This window comes from Daucus carota, chromosome 6 (assembly GCF_001625215.2).
Source record: "Daucus carota subsp. sativus chromosome 6, DH1 v3.0, whole genome shotgun sequence".
Taxonomy (NCBI): domain Eukaryota; kingdom Viridiplantae; phylum Streptophyta; class Magnoliopsida; order Apiales; family Apiaceae; genus Daucus; species Daucus carota.
In genome coordinates this window covers 32,723,771-32,742,486 of record NC_030386.2, presented here as the reverse complement: position 1 = coordinate 32,742,486, position 18,716 = coordinate 32,723,771, and the positions used below count along the sequence as shown (strand labels likewise).

The 18,716-nt window shown below is 34.7% G+C and overlaps 5 protein-coding genes across 6 annotated transcripts; 4 read left to right on the top strand and 1 right to left on the bottom strand.

Annotated features, from left to right (window-relative positions):
• Positions 1 to 595: 595 nt before the first annotated feature.
• LOC108224427 (uncharacterized) lies at positions 596 to 6,349 on the bottom strand. 2 transcript variants are annotated; one of them, XM_064079858.1, is made up of 5 exons: positions 6,201 to 6,349; positions 3,273 to 3,490; positions 3,065 to 3,148; positions 1,324 to 1,492; positions 596 to 1,038 (listed from the first exon to the last, which is right to left on the bottom strand). In XM_064079858.1, the coding sequence occupies exons 2-4, from the start codon at positions 3,429 to 3,431 to the stop codon at positions 1,325 to 1,327; spliced, it is 411 nt and encodes a 136-aa protein (XP_063935928.1). In that variant the 5' UTR covers positions 3,432 to 3,490; positions 6,201 to 6,349; the 3' UTR covers positions 596 to 1,038; position 1,324. The 2 variants fall into 2 exon arrangements, with proteins under 2 accessions (XP_063935928.1, XP_017254539.1); XM_017399050.2 differs by lacking the exon at positions 596 to 1,038 and having other exon boundaries at positions 1,052 to 1,492.
• A 1,884-nt stretch (positions 6,350 to 8,233) lies between these two features.
• On the top strand, positions 8,234 to 8,919 carry LOC108224809 (small ribosomal subunit protein eS17w). Its single transcript, XM_017399535.2, has one exon. The coding sequence runs from the start codon at positions 8,317 to 8,319 to the stop codon at positions 8,758 to 8,760; it is 444 nt and encodes a 147-aa protein (XP_017255024.1). The 5' UTR covers positions 8,234 to 8,316; the 3' UTR covers positions 8,761 to 8,919.
• A 2,673-nt stretch (positions 8,920 to 11,592) lies between these two features.
• Positions 11,593 to 14,456, top strand: LOC108225256 (IAA-amino acid hydrolase ILR1). The gene is made up of 5 exons (XM_017400084.2): positions 11,593 to 12,009; positions 12,530 to 12,655; positions 12,764 to 13,078; positions 13,474 to 13,602; positions 13,918 to 14,456. The coding sequence occupies exons 1-5, from the start codon at positions 11,668 to 11,670 to the stop codon at positions 14,335 to 14,337; spliced, it is 1,332 nt and encodes a 443-aa protein (XP_017255573.1). The 5' UTR covers positions 11,593 to 11,667; the 3' UTR covers positions 14,338 to 14,456.
• A 1,080-nt stretch (positions 14,457 to 15,536) lies between these two features.
• On the top strand, positions 15,537 to 15,725 carry LOC108225088 (uncharacterized). Its single transcript, XM_017399903.2, has one exon. It carries the CDS (start codon positions 15,537 to 15,539, stop codon positions 15,723 to 15,725), a length of 189 nt encoding a protein of 62 aa, XP_017255392.1.
• On the top strand, positions 15,697 to 17,912 carry LOC108225087 (UPF0496 protein At3g19330). Its single transcript, XM_017399902.2, has 3 exons — positions 15,697 to 15,737; positions 16,449 to 16,546; positions 16,630 to 17,912. The coding sequence occupies exons 2-3, from the start codon at positions 16,474 to 16,476 to the stop codon at positions 17,688 to 17,690; spliced, it is 1,134 nt and encodes a 377-aa protein (XP_017255391.1). The 5' UTR covers positions 15,697 to 15,737; positions 16,449 to 16,473; the 3' UTR covers positions 17,691 to 17,912.
• Positions 17,913 to 18,716: the final 804 nt, after the last annotated feature.

Genomic DNA, 18,716 nt, shown 5'->3' with positions numbered 1-18,716 from the left:
ATTGGACAAAGAAGATGGACAAATAATATGGAAAAATTTTTCTTGACAAAGTGGACTATTAATATGGGAAGGAGGGAGTATTTCAAACATATAGTACTCCCTCCTTCCCATATTAATAGTCCACTTTGTCAAAAAAAAAATTCCCATATTATTTGTCCATCTTCTTTGTCCAATACAAATTATAACAAGTTTCAATGTTAACATTACTAGTTCACACAATTTTCATCATTTACGATGCAAATTATGTTGACTTTTAATCAAAATGAATGAAAACTTAGTACTTCTTAATGCATGGCAATGATAACAACATAATACATTTAATACTTCTTAATTTGTGTGATTTATGCAAAGTGGACAATTAAAATGGGAAGGAGGGAGTAATAATCAAGAGGGGCGGGAATTGAAAATGAAAATCAGTATTACTGGGTAGCTAGTTAAGAACCAGATATCTTATTACAAAATGTCTTATTTCAAACACTCATCAGATGATTGCAAATAATCTCATGTTCGTATATATCTTATTATAGTTGCATATCTATAATTTAATATAATATTATGCTAAAAGTTAACGGTCATACATAAGAAGCAACTGAGATTGAAAAAATAAAAATACAAGTCTATAAATATATTTGAATATTAATAACATATTCACAAGTGATATTAACTAGATTTTGAAAATTATCAAAATAATATATTCAAGGTGAAGGGAATATAAACAGTACAAGGTGTTTATATCCAAGTGCCTATTGCTTTCAGAAGCTATCTACGTATGTACTACGTCAAACATTAAAATATTTCCACCCACTTATACTACAGTTAGCTCAAGATATTAACTTTAGCTGCACATAATAAAATGCCCAAAAGCCTGAACAAATGCAAAATGGTGGTCAGTCTCCCAAATAAATATGATAGCTCCTTAGAGCCTTCATGATCATGACCCCCAACATATTAATCAATTTTATGCCAACACGTCGATCAGAGAGAAGAGGATCTCACAGCTCTTGGAAGGAAAGATCACAAGTGGAATAATCGACAAACCTACAAAACATGGTACGGTCAGACCATAACTCTTTACATTGCTTTAGCTGAAACTTGTCATTACATTAATAATACACTTAGTTTTGTATGTTGATTCTGTCATAGCTGCATCTTTTGAACACTATTATCCACTTTTCAATATTACTGCAAACAATAAAATGAGTTGCGCAAGATTAACAGCTGGAAGAGGATAATATAAGAACCCTAGTATCAATGTAATTTGCTTTACAAGTAAATGTGGTATCAACTGCACACATCAAATGGCCATATAAACATGGTCTCCACCTCATGCATCAAGAAGTTGCTGTTGCTCAAGTTCATGGAGAAGTTCAGCTAAAGGGCCAGCAGGGTCATCTATATCCCCATTTATAACCCTGCACTGCACTAGCTGTTCTTGAAGACTCTGAACCAGCTTATTAAGTTTCTGAATGCTTTTTTCTTGGGATAGGATAATCTGCAGCAGCTTGTGCAGAGTTAATATGATCTATTATTTCAAAAAACTGAAAGCATATAACTTTTCACTCATAATGAAGAACATAGCTTTTAACTTAGAGCATCTCCAGCAGTGTCCTAATAAGGTTCCTTAAATATATAATAAACAATTCAAATTCTAAATAATAGAGATCCTATATTGATTGACAACTCCAACAATGATCCCTATTTGTCTTCCCTATTATTATTATAATATTAAATTCAAATTACTTTAACAAAAAGATAACAAAAAATATGTGGGAAAGAGTGTGCAAAAGGTGAGAGTTGAATATTTAATCATTAAAATTGAAATGAGGAATGAGTTAGGGATTCCCTACTTATGAGGAATGGACATTGGATCTTAACATTTAGGGAATGAGTAGGGACTCTGCTGGAGTGAATTTTTGTGCATATTCCTTAAAATAATAGCTTAGGATCTCATATAGGTAATCTGCTGGAGATGCTCTTATAGCACCTAGTATTCTAATTAAGGCTCCTGGAAGTATATTAGGTCTCCCGTGCATTTAAATACTAGGAGAGCGGTCATCTTGTAAGCTCCACTTTAGCCATTTCAATGCACTAGACTTGGGATGTGTTCCGGAGTCGAGATTTAGGAAAAGAGAATGAAAAAGAAAGGATAACTCTCACAATCATGTCTTCAGCTTTTTTTTTCAAAGATTAGGAAAGAAAAGGATGAAAATTTAGTAAACTTACCAAAGTCTTTTTCCCAAAAGTGGGCATTGGAGAGATTTGATAAAACAAGTCTATAATTCAATTTTATTTTCATAAATATCTTCTATATTTTCAACAAAATAACTCAGAAGCAGACAAAACTACAGTACTATTTATTTCCCACTTCCCATCTCTTCTTTTAACTTCTTTCATCTTCTCCACTAGCATACCCACAATATTTTCCATAAAACAAAAATACTTGAGTTTTAGTCACCAAAGACATTCATGGAAGGATGATTATCTTTAAATAATACAATGGGAGATTGACAACTGATGTATATGATATACCGGTACAAGGCCCATGACAATCTTTCTAATGAGGTTGGAGTCCTATGTGAAAGGGACCATTTCTTAATTCCCCATAATTTACAAATCACGGGCTGGGATCCTTGTGTACTGTTTCACATTGATTTCTAAGTGTTACACTGCTAAACAGAAAGACAAAAGGCATCACCTCCTTGGTCAATAGGTAATATCAGAATTTCAGGTATATTTTCTTACCATAACTACACCTCATACTTCCAATTCATCTTCGTCTTGGTTTACTAAATGGCTTTTCTAAAGAAAAAAAACTAAATATTCTGATTGTGATCTTAAGAGAAACCTTAACCTCCTATTTGTACTATAAAACATAACAGTGTTACACCTAGTCTGTTTCTTCATGTGCTAGAGTATCACCATCTTCTTAATGGTAAACTAGAAGTAACCCAGCTTATTAAAAACTAGCACAGCAAAGTTATTCTCTAAACTAGAAGTAACCCAGCTTCTTAACAATGTATTGCAGAAATTATTCTCTAAACTCATTTAGATTTCAAACTCTCACCTTTTCTTTAATGGAGTCTTGATTGCTTACATGATCTAGTTGCTTGCGTGATAAATTAGGATTTGCTTCAACTTCACTAACAATCTGTTGGTTCCAATCAATTTGAGACGTGAATACGATCAACAGCAGCAGGAAAACTAAGATAATTGGCCTTAACAATGTATTGCAGAAATTATTCTCTAAACTCATTTATATTTCAAACTCTCACCTTTTCTTTAACGGAGTCTTGACTGCTTACATGATCTAGTTGCTTGCGTGATAAATTAGGATTTGCTTCAACTTCACTAACAATCTGTTGGTTCCAATCAATTTGAGACGTGAATACGATCAACAGCAGCAGGAAAACTAAGATAATTGGCCTTGACATTGCTCTGATTTTCACTCAAGTAACTAGTTTTCCAATTTTCATCAAAAAAACACGAATGCCTGTGAAAATTTAAACAAAATATCAAGTACGCTTATAAATGTTTATACAATAATATGCAGGTCTCATAAGGATTTGGGGTACTGATGGCTATGTATTTTATAAAACACAATGTGTAAGAAATAATCCAGCCATATCCATATAGTATATATTTGATTACTTTATCATCAAATAGATGAAAATCTTGAGGGATTCCAACAACTCTTCATGCACAGTTAAACATTGTAAATTAAAAAATCCATCCATTCCACCAGTCTTAAATACATTCTGGCCGCGCATTAGGAAATTTAAAACAGAGCACAAGGTAAGTACTTCAGTTTGAGACCACAAATAATAAGTACATAAGAACTGGTAAATATAGATCAAAAATTTGTTCCATTTATAATTTGGATTCAGCTGTTGGCATGGTCGATTGGGTTTGACAAAAGCTTTGAGAAGAGCATGCGAGCCACGGACCAGTGACTGGTATGATGTATTTTAAGGCTACAGCAGGGCAACAACAGATAAATAGAGCATATATGAAGCATTTTTATCTATGACTGGTGAGCACAGAGCTAAACTAATGAGCATAATGAACCATACCTTGTTAATCACTGAACATATTGCAGATTGAGCTTGTAAAGCACACAGACACTTACAGATAGAAACATACTAATATAGCAAAAATGATATCTCAAAAAGATAGCTAAAGACAAAACTATTTCACTTGAGGTTGTAAAGCAAACAGACACTCACCGATAAGAAACATATTACTAACATGAACTTGATATGGCAAAAATACAGCTGAAGCTATCACACAAGCAATCATACTTGAACAATTAACGGAGAAAAGTCCTATAATTTTAGGAGAAATCAAACATGGTATTCAGAATGTTCGAGCTTATTAGTTGAAGGCAAGGAGAAAGTCTACTATAGGTCGCTTCCTAAGTGAGGACTATTCTGCTCCTCATTCTTGAACAGCAGACACCAACTAATAAAGCAAACAAGATGTCAGAAAGTGAGAGCTCATTGGTTGAAGGCAAGGAAAATGTCTGCTCTAGGTCCCCTACTAAGTGAGGACTACTCCACTCCCCAACTTTCTGCAGATACTGACCAATAAAGCAGACATCATACTTCAGGATGTTTGAGATCATTAGTTAAGCACAAGGAGAATGTCTACTCTTGGTCCCTTCCTAAGTGAGGAGTGATCGAGTGAGGACTATTCAGCTCCCCATTCTTGAATCACATATACTGCCCAAACATGTACATAATGACATCTATTCCTGGAGCGAAAAAAGAAGAAGCCTTTACGTTCTCACCAATCACTATATTGGGAGGCTCAAAATTTAGAGACAGTGTGTTTGTAAATCATGACTATTTTAATACGAAGTTCAAAATACAGGTGTCATAGGGATTAGAGAAACCTCACCAATCCATCTTGTAGTTGGTGAATAAAATCTTAATCTACTGTGGTGATGATATGATACCAGAGGGTCATTTAAAATGTATTTCAGAGTTATAAACCCATAAAAGCCTAAGTTGATTAAAATTACTCCTTTACAGTATACACTATACACTATACAGGGACACTCCTGTAGACCATGATGTTGAAACTTTGTGCACTGGGTACGAAGTGTACTTCTCTGCGATGACTTTTTTCTGTACCTTTAACTTGTGTGGCTGGCACTTGCCGCAGAAAACAAATGTTTAGAAAGTTTACAATGTGATTACTGTAGAGTCTAGCCTCTAGAGCAGTTCAGCTGTTCAAGTCATGTAACATATTGGCATAGCCAGACATAATACTCACTTACCAAATGCATATAATTATCACTAATAAATCTACCTATGTTCATGAGTTTATAGCTCTATCCAATATACACAGCGAGTCATATATACGTAGACAACTTAATACAAAAAGAAAACAACACATTTAACCTATAGTGTTTCCAAAAATTTGCCATGCTGACAATTACAAATACACGAATCTGCAATTGACTATTAATCATTCTTCTGTACGAAATTGGCACTTCTAGTTACGATAGAGCAAGTCAAAACATTTTATATATGTTGACTAAATTACTTTCAAAAATCCAAAATCCCATCAATTATGGTTGTTTAGTAAAAAGATAGTCCCACACAATCAAAGGATTCAAAAAAACTTGATGAAGCACATTCAGAAAGGCCCTGTTAGTAAAATCTATATCAAAGTCCATCAAATTGTTAGCCACTCCATCAAAACTTACGGAGTAATTGATGGATTGATGGACTTAGCCGCAGCATTGATAAAAGTTCACAGATTCATTGATTCGGTGGACGGATTAACTAATTTGATTAGTAATTGTTGTGTAAAAACATAGCAAAATCATTTAGTTTTTCTTGCATAGTAACAAACTACATCAAATAAACTAACGAATTGATGGGGTCGATGGGTCTGGATGCTCTAACACTATAGCTTTCTTAACTTATATTTTTCATTATATACAATACTTACAAATACATATTTAAGTTCCACTACAATCCTTTTTGGCCTCCCAGCTTCGAAACACAAGCTATACCAACAAATCAGAGTGTACGTGATAAAAATCACAAGCTTAAAGCTAGTATGTAAAATTAAATTATTATTCAACAAAAAAGGCAAACACTGGCATGAAATACCGTGTATGCAATAATTGGGATTTGGGGGGGGAGGACGAAACATATTAATCTTTAGGTGTGATGAAGAAGATGACATACCAGTAGGCCGAAGAAGCTTTGTTTTGTTGAGCTGCTCGTGTGTCTGTAATTTCACGATTTGCAACGTTAACTACTGGATTGACCGAGCTTAATTGAATAGCCCAGATGCTTCGTCACAACTTATTAAAAAGGAAACCGGAAACACTTCTGACCCGACCCGTTAACTTATTTAAGTTTTTGTTTTAAACAATACAAAAGTATTAAGGGTCCAGGTCCCCGGCAGCCGTATGTCAGGGACTGGTTAACCAACACACATCCAGGGCCGTTGGATGCATATCCGGCGGTCAGGATCATATTAAAATTTTAATATGTTCAATACTTTTTTAGCGTTGGACGGGGATTCCCATGTCCAGCGTTAAAAAAACGCTGGACATGGGAATCCCGTCCAACGCTAAAAAAACGCTAGATATATTAAAATTTTAATATGATCCTGACCGTTGGATATGCATCCAACGACCCAGAACCTATATGTTGGTTAAGCGCTCCACAGACTGTGGACCGCTGCCCAAATACTAATATGGCTATACAAAACCTCGATTCAATGACCTTTATCTTGTGTCCCATTTTTTTTAAGTTTGTGACAATGTCTAAATAAATAAATATGATATATTTTCAAAAAAAATAAATATGATATCTATACTATCTATAATAAGAACATGGGTATAATTTGTAGTCCAAAGTTTTAGTTATATTTTTTGGTTTGGTACTCTCCTTTTGGTACTACAAGTCTACAAATGTGGAGTCTATTAGTATTACATTGTTAAACAGTTTCAAATACTAAAAACGCTCATAACAAAACATTATCATATAATATTTCATTAAAAAAATTATAATGATGTTATAAATAAAATTATAAATATACAATTTTGAATATCCTTTTTTAACAACAACCTTCATATAACTCTTTTTAATTTTAACGTGTTCAATTTCAAGATAAACACGAACCATTACATAACCCTTTGTAGCTCTAATCTTAAAAGTTATTGTTGTCAAAAAAACCAGGATTACAAAATTACGTTGAAATTCGATTGATTAGATTGCTGAATCTTTCAAAGGTATTACACGATCGGTTATGCTTAAAAAAGATTTGAATATTCTGATTTTTTTTAATTTTTAAATCCACGTGTAATAAATTTGGATTAAATATACTAAAATCCTGATATGAAAATATAGTCAGTTAAATAATATAATTTAATTAAAACTCAATCCATTAATACTAAAATATTAATAAAATGATGTTAAAATTTAAATTATAAATAATAAATTACGAACTATATATACGCCCGTGCTTCGCACGGGTTAAAGGCTAGTATATTATAATATCACACATATATATAATTATATTATATTATATGGATATATGTCAGAGATAATTGCAGTTTGTAATTCTTAACTTTGACTCATTTGCAGATAAGTATCTCATAACTTGAAACGTGACAGGTGACACTCTCAAATTCATAATTTGTTGCGGTTTGTAATCTTTTATTAAATATTTTTATTAAAATAAAAATATGAGGTGCTAACTCAAAAACATTTTCATACTTGCATAATATAACTTTCGACGTTTGTAAATTTTTTTGTAAAGGTAAAACATGAGGTGTTAACTCAAGAATAATTTCATACTTGCATAATATAACTTCCGACGTTCGTAATTTTTTAAAAAAAATAAAATATGAGGTGTTAGCTTAAAATTATAAATTGCAATAATCTCTAGATATTATAACACAATACTCATTAAAAGAGAACATGAACATTAAAATACACAATAATAAACTAATGATATTCGGTCAAGATATGAATGTCAAAGTATGTGACGAAAATCATATATATTATCAGATTTTACTAAATATTAAAATTTCGATTTAATTGACCATTTATTCATAATTATATACCTAAATCAAACTTACTTCCCCAAAATATAAAAGTAAATAAATGATTGGCAACAAGTCCAGCCCAATATTATCCAGAGACCAACAGCCATAAATCCTAATCGAGCCCAACAACAAGCTCTTAATCCACCCAATATATAGCCTCAACAAAACCCTAACTCCCTCACCCAAGCACACATCGCCCAAAACAAACCCTAGCCACTCCGCCTCTCAACGCCGCAGCAACCATGGGACGAGTCCGCACCAAGACAGTGAAGAAATCATCTCGCCAGGTAATCGAGAAATACTACTCCAAAATGACCCTCGATTTCCACACCAACAAGAAGATTCTGGAAGAAGTGGCCATCATCCCATCCAAGCGTCTCCGCAACAAGATCGCCGGCTTCTCCACCCACTTGATGAAGCGCATTCAGAAAGGGCCTGTTCGAGGAATCTCGCTGAAGCTCCAGGAGGAAGAGAGGGAGAGGCGCATGGACTTCGTGCCTGATGAGTCAGCAATCAGGACTGATAGGATCGAGGTTGATAAGGAGACTATTGACTTGTTGGCTTCGCTTGGGATGAGTGAGCTTCCGGGGATTGTGCTTAAGGAGGAACAGGCGCCGGTGGCTGCGATGCCGTATGCTGCTGCGGGTGGCCGCGGTGGTTTCGGTGGCGGTCCCAGGAGGTATTGATGAGGGAAGTTTAAGTGTTTGGTATTTTATTAAGTTTTGTAAGGTCGGAGACGTTTTCGATTATGATAGTTTTGTTTTTGTTGATGGATGTTATTCGGATTAAATGACTGTTTCGAATGCTCAAGTTTGGATTAATGTTTCGTGTTTTTTGTTGGATTATTAGTTTCTTGATGACTGTAGTTGTGTTGTTTTGAATGCCTTCGTGGAAATGTGGGTTTCCAGGTTATTTTGCGGATTGCTAGATTATTAAATATTTTGAAAAAGCTGTGTAGAAATAATTTTTAGTCATTTGGAATGTTTAATGCATACTGCATTGGGTTTTGATGCGGGGTGATATATATGTATGTTACATTTTGTGTATTTTCCTTTTGCTCGATGTTGAACCATCTTTGTTATTATTGGTGCGGATTCAATGTCTGGAAGCAAATAAGTGTTACATTTAGCTGTTTATCACAAACTTTTGGTATAATGAACATATCTGTTATGGTCTTATTGGTATTGCTGGCCTGTTTCGGATCATTTAAGTTTTGTTTCAATGATTCATTTGAACTTTGGATTAATGTTTGGTATTGTTTTGGGATCATTATGTGTGATATGTAAATTTGGATTTCCTTGGTGATTTTTACACAAAAATAAGGCTTTTGTGATTTCTGAACTGTTGATAAATATCCATGAAGTGGAATTGTATATTAATCTTGCATGATTTATTGATCATTTGTACTTGGTAGTATATGTACAGTATTTTTTATTTTTTGGGTTTCTTTCCTCATTATAGAATCATTCTGTTATTGTGGTGGGAATTTAATATTTGGAAGCAAAAATGCTAAACTTAGCTTTGTATTGCAAGTTTGCTGTAAAACAATTTTGGATGTGGTTGTGACTGTATTTAGACTGGCAGGACTTTCTTTTTAATTGCCTTATTGTGAGTCTTTGAGTACAATACCTTGCATGTGATTTTTTCATACTATATTATTTGAGAGGTACAGTGTTTATTTTTGGTTATTAAAATTGTATCTTTACTCTTTCCCAATATAATAGCATCATCAACACTGACTATGAATTTTTTAGAGTCCGAACACATTTGCAGGATTCAAAACAAGGGTTTCAATCTTAATTTTGTCAATGCTTTCTTTTGGTTTTTGGTGCCTTTACAAAAATCATGTTTAGTATATTAAGATTTCAGCACATCCTGCTCTCTTGTTACATATTGTTACTATTCAGCCACTTAAGATTACATTATATACTCGCGCTGTTTTTAACTCTGAAGACAAGATCTTTCTCATCCTTGGTTTTAACTTTTAATCAAGTTTGGCCAACAACTTTTATGCATGTGCGATTGAATTTAGCTTTATGTTATGAGTCGAGAGTTATACTTTGCTGTTTAATAATCTGGATTATATTACATAATAATAGATTTATTGCTTGGTATCTGTGTTTACAAATCATTCTCTACTCCAAAATTTCCCCCTTTTGTTCACTTTGCAAATTGGACATCCTTTCAGTGGCATGGAGTTCAACTCTCAAATGATTGGTTACTCTCAAATTGTATGGTCTTTGAAGGTGGTGTATGTGGATGTCTATTTGTTGAATATGCTACATGTGCTTGTTTATGTTTATCGTTGTTTAGACATGTTTTCCTGTTTGTCGATCTAGTAAAAATACTGGTTGGTTGCCATGGTGAACAGTTCATGTATCAGAAGTTCATGGTTGACGAAATGGTTTTATTTATTTTTTGGCGAGTTGTGAATCTTTTAACTCCCTTATAAGTTAATATATTGAACAAAGTCATTAAGTTCTACAAAAATTTGATAGCTGTACTACCTAGTTGCTTGATGAACTTGATCAGTTGATCCTTGTATGTTGGTATAGTTCTAAATATCTTGCAGTACTTGATGCGATGTGTGCAAGATAAACAGCATATCAGTTATCAAGAAGCTCCTGCATTTAGTAAACAAAATGACGCTTTCTCGGTGAATTGTAGTATAGATGAACTACACATTTCAAGTAACCTGTGATAGGTGATTAACATAATTTATTTTCTGAATATGTCATCTCAATCGTGAACAAGTTGACTTTACGTCTTGAACTACCCTGGTAAAAGCTTATTTTATCAGTTACGTTGGCTCCCATATCAACCCCAAGAATGCCCCTCACTTGCAATTTCCTCTAATATCGGCACTCCCTATCCAGTATAGCCCCGCGACCTCTTCAACGCCCTCTTCTTATATAATCTAGTGTGGTCCGAACCCAAACCATTTGTGCTGGATCAACTATTGCTGGTTTTGGTGTTAGGGCGGATCTAAAAGATGAGATATGAGAACTGAGAGGCATAGTTCGAGCCGTGGATTTATCATCTGTTGCGAGACACCGCTGGACTCTCGCTCATCCCGAAAAATATTTGAACAAATAATCAATCTATAGGTATAAATCGTCAGAAAGACGAAGAAAGTTACACGATTTCAACTAATTGAAATGATAGACAATGATGGACAAGAAGGCCCCATCTGATAATTAAAACCAAACACATGAAAAAAAGACAAAAACATCTATTAATTCATTTCTTACCAATAATAGACTTAAAGATGAGATAACATTAAAAATCAATATAATTAAAGTTAAGCATTTTCCTAACACTTCAAAGTACTCTGAGAAATAACATCTTAATAAGGTCCGATTCAAATTGCTAAAAATTATAGCAAGCTAGAGTGCCCCGTTATAAATGTTCATCTCCATTTAAAAGCTGTAATCTCCGAACTCCAAATAAAGACACAAGTAACTTGTCAACTAACAGTATTTTAACACACAATTTCTAGTAGTATATAATTTGTATGCTGCTTCTCCTTAAAACAACAACTAGTTTAATAAACACACTTTTAACTTGGATTTCTTCGTCTTAATCGTAATCAAATGTCTTCTTTCATCATCTTATTAGTATCCGCTCTTCTTCTTCAGCTATCCACTTCATCATTGGATTCAGACATAGTTGGGCTTCTGGGCAGGGAGCTTCTTGAATCAGCGAAGGAGCCTCATTTCTTCGAGTATGTGAGACGGATCAGACGGCAGATCCATGAGTACCCTGAATTGGGTTTTGAGGAGCACAGGACGAGTCAACTCATCAGGACTGAACTCGACTCGCTCGGTATTCACTATGTCTGGCCTGTGGCTAAAACTGGGATTGTAGCTTCCATTGGTTCCGGGGACTCGCCCGTTTTTGCTCTCCGTGCTGATATGGATGCTCTTCCTATACAGGTAAATTTATATGTGATTTTTTTCGCTAATTATATTAAGTTTTTTTTTTTATGTTAAATAATTTTGGTGCATGGAGAAAATTGAGGTAGGGTCACTTAATGTCACTTCAATTGATATGAAACAATGACCTTGTAGTACTTTGTATATGAAACAATGACCTTGTACTTTGTATTACCTTGTCACTTCGTGTGCACACATATTAAGGAAGACAGCTGGTCTTAGATATACAGAATGATATAGTAGGAAGTCTGCGGAAGAAAATGCCGGACATGAAAAACCCTAATTTTTCTCTGAATGATATTGTAGCACCGTTGTACATACATAAAAAAATTTAAAGTTAAGTTGTTCGGTGCTTTTTTCCGCCGAACATATGCCTAACATATGTATGTCAGGGACCCGGACCCGTAAATGAATATTTGTTTTTAAAAAAAAAAAACGTTGATTATGTGATGAACAAATTATGATCATGGTTTAAATAAATATAAATTGTGCAAATAAAAAAAACCTTGGTATGTGGAAGGAACTCGTTGATGTGGAGTATAGAAGCAAAGTTGATGGAGTTATGCACGCCTGTGGCCACGATTCTCATGTGGCAATGTTGCTTGGAGCAGCTAAGTTGCTTCAATCTAGGAAACACAACTTGAAGGTATACTACTATTACTCGATTGCATTAAAAATTGTATACAATAGGTGACGGCGATGCATCTACAAATTATGTGTACTCTCATCCTAATGAGCTGCTGTTTGTTAAAAGGGAACCGTGAAGCTTGTTTTCCAGCCAGGTGAGGAGGGGTACGCTGGTGCCTATCACATGCTGAAACACAGTGCTTTTGACGACATCAGTGCCATCTTTGCTCTACATGTTATACCATCTCTACCAACTGGAACCATTGCTTCCAGGCCAGGGCCAATGCTTGCTGGGTCTGGGCTGTTTACAGCCACAATTTATGGCAAAGGAGGACATGCGTCAAGCCCACACAACGCCAGAGACCCACTTGTAGCAGCATCGTTGGCCGTTGTTGCGCTTCAGCAGATTGTATCCCGCGAAGCAGATCCTCTTGAAGCCAGAGTAATCTCCTTTTATACCTTTGCACATTAACAATTTACAAAGAGTTTCATGCTTATAAATTTATATTTGCTGAATCAGTGAATCTACATGCTTATATATGTCCTCACTGACATTTTAATCATGGACCCTCCAAAATTTGACTCTAAAGATGGATGTATTTTGGCCGTAGTGCAATACACTGTGGCATTTGAGTATCATTTAGTGCCACTTTCATTCAGTTTTGAAGCATCCTTTGTTGTTGGAATCTGATTAAGATTGTAATCGTTAACCCCACTAATTAATCTGAGGCATTTGGAATCCTACAATTTTTATTTGATTCACTTTGTCTACGTGTCTAAGTAACAGAGTGAGTCCTTTTAGTGCAGTGCATTCACGGCTAATTGAAATTCCTTTAGGTTGTGACAGTTGGGTTCATAGAGGGAGGAAAAGGTGCAAACGTAATTCCAGAGACGGTCAGATTTGGAGGATCTTATAGAAGCTTGAGTGCTGAAGGTCTTTCTTACACTCAGGAACGTATTAAAGAGGTAACACACATACAAAATTTTGATCTGCGAATAAGCAATATTCTATTGTTATTACTTATTAGCATATCCTCATTTTCAACAACGTACAGTTTCTCCGTGGTTATATATATAGCAAGATCTATACTTACTAGTCTTCACTGTCCCTACCTTGGACTTAAATGGATAAAACTTTCAACCTCTTACAAATTTTGCAATCATTATACATCGTGCACACAAGATAAAACGACGTTTTTCATTATAAACAGTTTGATAATCATGCAAGGACTGTAAATTGTAGTCTTCCAAATACTAATAGATTACATAAACAATTGACAGGTAATAGAGATGCAAGCAGCAGTGCATCAATGTAAAGCTGTGGTGGACTTCAAGGAGGAGACGCCGCTGCCTTACCCTGTGACATCGAACGATGAGTCATTATACGAACATGGCAAAGAAGTGGCGGAGATATTACTTGGGAAACAGAAGGTGGAGGTGTTTCCGGTTACAATGGGAGGCGAGGACTTTAGCTTCTATGCTCAGAAAATGCCAGCTGCCATGTTTGTTATTGGAACAAAGAACGAGACGCTGAAATCAGATTGGTCACTTCACTCTCCTCACTTTACTATCGACGAGGAGGCTCTTCCAATTGGATCAGCTCTTCATTCAGCCGTGGCTCTCTCTTATTTGAATAGGATGCCTGATACTATGACTTGCTCCATCCGTTCCCCATCTGACACTACACGTTCAGATCATTAGATCATATGATTGAATAACGAATAACAATCTTAACGATTATTTACATGTGTTGCACCACTGTCCTCTTATATGAAAATGAAAGAAAAAAGAGCCGTCAGCTACCATTTCTCTTTTTATCATTATAGTTGGTTCAAATTTGTTAACGATAAAACATAGTGAAATACTCCCTTCTCAGGTTTCCAATCACCTTACCAAAACAGATTTTCTGTTCAATTATAATAAATGTTTATTTGAATTCAAAAAAAAAGTTAAATGTTTATTTAATTATAATAAATAAGTTGAATTTTATCAGAATTTATATTATTTTTTATAAATTAATAAATTTAATATGTAGTCAATGGTGTTAATTTTATATGAAAATCATTTTTAGAGAAATAAAACAAAAACTAGAAAATCGCAATAGAGCGAATACACGATAATATAAAACTATTATTTTCCGAGATAATTTTAGGAAAATCGTGACAAAGAAAATACACGATATAAATGTCTATTATATTTATATTTGAAGGTAATACTAATCAAGCAAGCGACCATGTGTATACCTTTTTCGTCCATCTAATTTTTTAATAATTGGAGTAGGAGAGTCTATGACATATTTTATAAATTATTTCAATTCATTTTTCTAAATACAAATTACCTTTTCCATTTTGAATATTTGTTTTTGTGAATTTTTAACATTTTGACATACATTTTAAGTTACTTTAATCATATAGCTATAAATCTCATTTCCAAGAAATTTTTTTGTAAGAAAAATTAATATAATATTTTTGTTTAGAAATTTTTTTTTTGAAAATAATATTTATTGATTATATAATCAAAACACATTAACATACGTATTAAAAATTCAAAAGTCGGTATTTAATAAAGGAAAATATTGTTTAAATTCTTATAAATAGAAAAAAAATTTAAAAAATAAGTTTTAAAATATATGCTATAACAATTCTAAAATACATGTAAAGTAATGGAGGAAAATTATAAAAAAAAATGAGAGACTGACTGAGGTACTATTTGATTTCTAAAATAATTAAGAAAAGTATAAAATTGTATAATTTATTTTATGAATTAATTGAGAAAAATAAAAGGAGAAATTAATAAGCGAGAAAATGGGGGTTTATAACGGTCAAAGAAAGAACAAAAAAGTCTTACTGGACAAGCTAAGCCAAGCTACCGAGAGGAACATAAAGAGAGAAGTGGTGGTGATGGTACTGTGGTCATACCCGCCTACGCCCAAGCAATTGGCTGTGTCTGCCGTCTTTTTCGTCACCGGCGCCGCTCTTTTCGCCGTCGGAGTCCACCTTTCATTCACAAACATAGCACCGCAACAAGCGCGCACCAAAGCCCGCGGTGAATTTGTCAAACAACGCCTCCGTAAATATCTTGAAGATTAAATTCTTGCTACGGTACAATCGAATTCACTTCATTCTCGGTTAAATTTAGTTTGTATAACAAAATGTTGTGATTTTAATCATTTAGATACATTTGGGGTTTAGTCTGTTTATTCTTTTGCTGATTCAACTTGGGATTTTTCGGCTTACAAAATTAAAAAAAAAAAAAAAGGTGAACTTTTTTGTATAAAGAATACTTCTTGTTTGTTTGTTGTGCTTGTACTTCCAGATAGTGCTGAGTAAACAATTGCTCCTAAAGTTGTGATTGTTAAGACTTGGATGTATGTCATGATTTATATGTTGATACTGCAAAACACTATAAATAGATTTAATAATAAATAATGGCAAGATATTAGATGTGCCGAATATATATGATCATGCCTTGATTAGCATCGGGAGCTGCAGTCTCTGGTAATCTGCCTTGTTCAATACAATTGGTTTAGGATGTATTGGAACTAAATTAATTAGAAAGTAAGTTTGGGATTAAAATTTTTTACAGGATTATTAATCCTATTCCTTATTTAATCCCATGAAACAAACACGGCCTACAGGTTTAGGATGCATAGTTTTATTCAGTTTATACAGTAGATTATCATACTTTGAGAAAATATGATGTTGAGATGTATAAGTCATCTTGATTGGCCTGTTGTTAATACTAAAGTCTAAAACCCGAATCTTGTACTGGGCATTTTTTAGTGGCAATGTTTGCTAACATATTTATCACAGGACCGGGTCTGGTCTATAATCCCAGATGCTCCATTGTTTGAGGCCAACACCATTAGCAACTGCCCGAAATCTTCATCCTCTGTCACCACATTTACAAGGTACAGTTCTGTATTAGCTCATAAACCCTGTCAATCTTTAATGAGAATAATCTTCCAACACTTTCTTTTCGAGTTTATTGCAGGAACTTCAGATGAGGGTACACCAGGGTCAAGTGATCAACTTTCTCCTACAGTCAACCTCAGCAATGCATATAAATCTGCAGTGCAAACAACTTCCTATGGAGAGATACGGTCCAAGTTATACCCTGACAACTCTGATCTGCAGGAGGTAGAATCACAGCATTTGGATGGACAGGAAGAAGGGCAAATTTTAGAAGATGTCCTAAACCCAAATCGAGAATGTGTCCAGGAGGCATTGGAATCTGCTAAGAACAGCACCCTCACTCGCCTTATATCATCTTATTTTGAACAAAGTGAGCAGACCTCACGTTTCTGCCTCCTCCTTCACCATGGTTTACAGCGTGCACGCTCTCATTATACCCCTTTACACAAACTAATTGCTGTCCTTCCCCTTGACTCTGATTCTGAATTCCTTAACCAGTCACAGTGTGACCAAGCTTTTAAAGTATTCCTTGAATTCGATCTCTTAGATAATCCCTTCCCCAACCCTGACCTTCATAACTTCGATGAAATGCGCAACTCTTTCTCCCAGCTGAAAAGGCAGCTCGATTCCTGCCTCCTCAAGTCCCGCTCTAGGATTCGGCTTGTTCGACGTGCCACTGTTGGCTGTGCCATTTGTCTGATTGGGACAGTTGTTGGTGTTACCTTATCTGCTGTTGCCATTGCCACCCACGCACTTGTTGCGCTGGTTGCCTGCCCTCTATGCTCAACATTCCTTCCCTCAAATGTCACTAAGAAAGAGCTTGCACATATGGCATTACTTGATGCTGCTGCGAAGAACACGTATGTGTTGCTTAATGACTTAGATACTATAGACCGCCTGGTGGCTCGTTTGCATACTGAAATCGAAGGGGATAAGCTTCTCATTCGTCTTGGATTGGAGAGGGGTAGTGACAGACATGCTATCCAAGAGGTAGCAAAGCAGCTTTACAAGAATCATCTGAATTTCCTGCGCCAGCTCTCCGATCTCGAGGAACACTTGTGTCTATGCTTTGCTGCTATTAATCGGGCTAGAGCACTTCTCGTCCAAGAAATCCATCTTCATCAAATTCATCTGTCCTAACTAAACTTAACATTGATCAATAAGGTTTCTTGGTTATTTTTGAACTCATACATACATCTACCTAGTCATGATTACCTATTACGTAGAGCATTTTTCAGACAATCCTAACTATTGAGAAAGAATTTATAGAATTACTTGTGCTTCTAGACCTCTATGGTACTCGAGCACCTATACTTGTTATCATCTCCGATTTATGTGCATCTTCAGTAGCTATTCATTATTGCCAGGGGAAAATTCATATTTATGTACATATTGTTCCAGCGCGTCAATTCTACAGTGTGGTGTGTAGATTATTAGATGTAATTATGAAAGAATGCATCTTAAGGGTGTGGTGTGTAGATTAGTAGATAAATTATGAAGGAATGCATCTTAAGTCGCATTCTCTGTTGTGTGGTGTAGTTTATTAAATGGTGTGTAGATTAGTAGATTTAATTATGAAGTAATGCATCTCAAGTCACATTTTCTGTGGTGTGTAGATTATTGGTGATTAAAATAATAAGGTTGGAATGATTGAAGGAATGAAAATTATATACATTTTGTTTGATGAACACCATTTTAGAGTACAAAATTCATTCCATTCCATTCACTCCAAGTGAACACAACCTAAGTGCTTTTTACTGGAAAGTTTTTGCAGATAAGAAACTGTTTCTTAAATTTAAAACAACGTTTCTGAATAATAATTTTTTTGCTTAAAAGTTACACTAGTCCCCTTGTACTTTTATTTATCATCACTTATCTAATGATGCAACAGTTTTGAGTAGCACTCTCAAGAAGACCCCTAGTCGATAATCTTTTTTTTTTTTTTTTTTGAAAAACTAGTCGATAATCTTTGTTGTCATGCTGTAAGAAAGCCAGCTCCCTGAATATATAGTGCTGTAAACGTGCCCTATAATCATGAAGGGCATCAATCGATTAACAGAACTTTTGTAACGAAACAGGGATAAGGAATGTGTCAATCTTTGTTGAAACGTTAATTACTTGTTCAATAAAGAAATGCAACCAAAAAGTGATTTTCCATGTGTTGGA

Excerpts from the sequence above, each read along its gene's own strand:
- LOC108224427 (XM_064079858.1), bottom strand. The coding sequence starts at position 3,431 with ATGTCAAGGCCAATTATCTTAGTTTTCCTGCTGCTGTTGATCGTATTC. Across the intron at positions 3,149-3,272 it reads AAGACTCCGTTAAAGAAAAG|ATTGTTAGTGAAGTTGAAGC; the intron begins GTGAGAGTTTGA and ends TGGAACCAACAG. Across the intron at positions 1,493-3,064 it reads AAGACTCCATTAAAGAAAAG|ATTATCCTATCCCAAGAAAA; the intron begins GTGAGAGTTTGA and ends AAGCTGCTGCAG.
- LOC108224809 (XM_017399535.2), top strand. The coding sequence starts at position 8,317 with ATGGGACGAGTCCGCACCAAGACAGTGAAGAAATCATCTCGCCAGGTA.
- LOC108225256 (XM_017400084.2), top strand. The coding sequence starts at position 11,668 with ATGTCTTCTTTCATCATCTTATTAGTATCCGCTCTTCTTCTTCAGCTA. Across the intron at positions 12,010-12,529 it reads TGGATGCTCTTCCTATACAG|GAACTCGTTGATGTGGAGTA; the intron begins GTAAATTTATAT and ends GGTATGTGGAAG. Across the intron at positions 13,079-13,473 it reads CAGATCCTCTTGAAGCCAGA|GTTGTGACAGTTGGGTTCAT; the intron begins GTAATCTCCTTT and ends AAATTCCTTTAG.
- LOC108225088 (XM_017399903.2), top strand. The coding sequence starts at position 15,537 with ATGGTACTGTGGTCATACCCGCCTACGCCCAAGCAATTGGCTGTGTCT.
- LOC108225087 (XM_017399902.2), top strand. The coding sequence starts at position 16,474 with ATGCTCCATTGTTTGAGGCCAACACCATTAGCAACTGCCCGAAATCTT. Across the intron at positions 16,547-16,629 it reads TCTGTCACCACATTTACAAG|GAACTTCAGATGAGGGTACA; the intron begins GTACAGTTCTGT and ends AGTTTATTGCAG.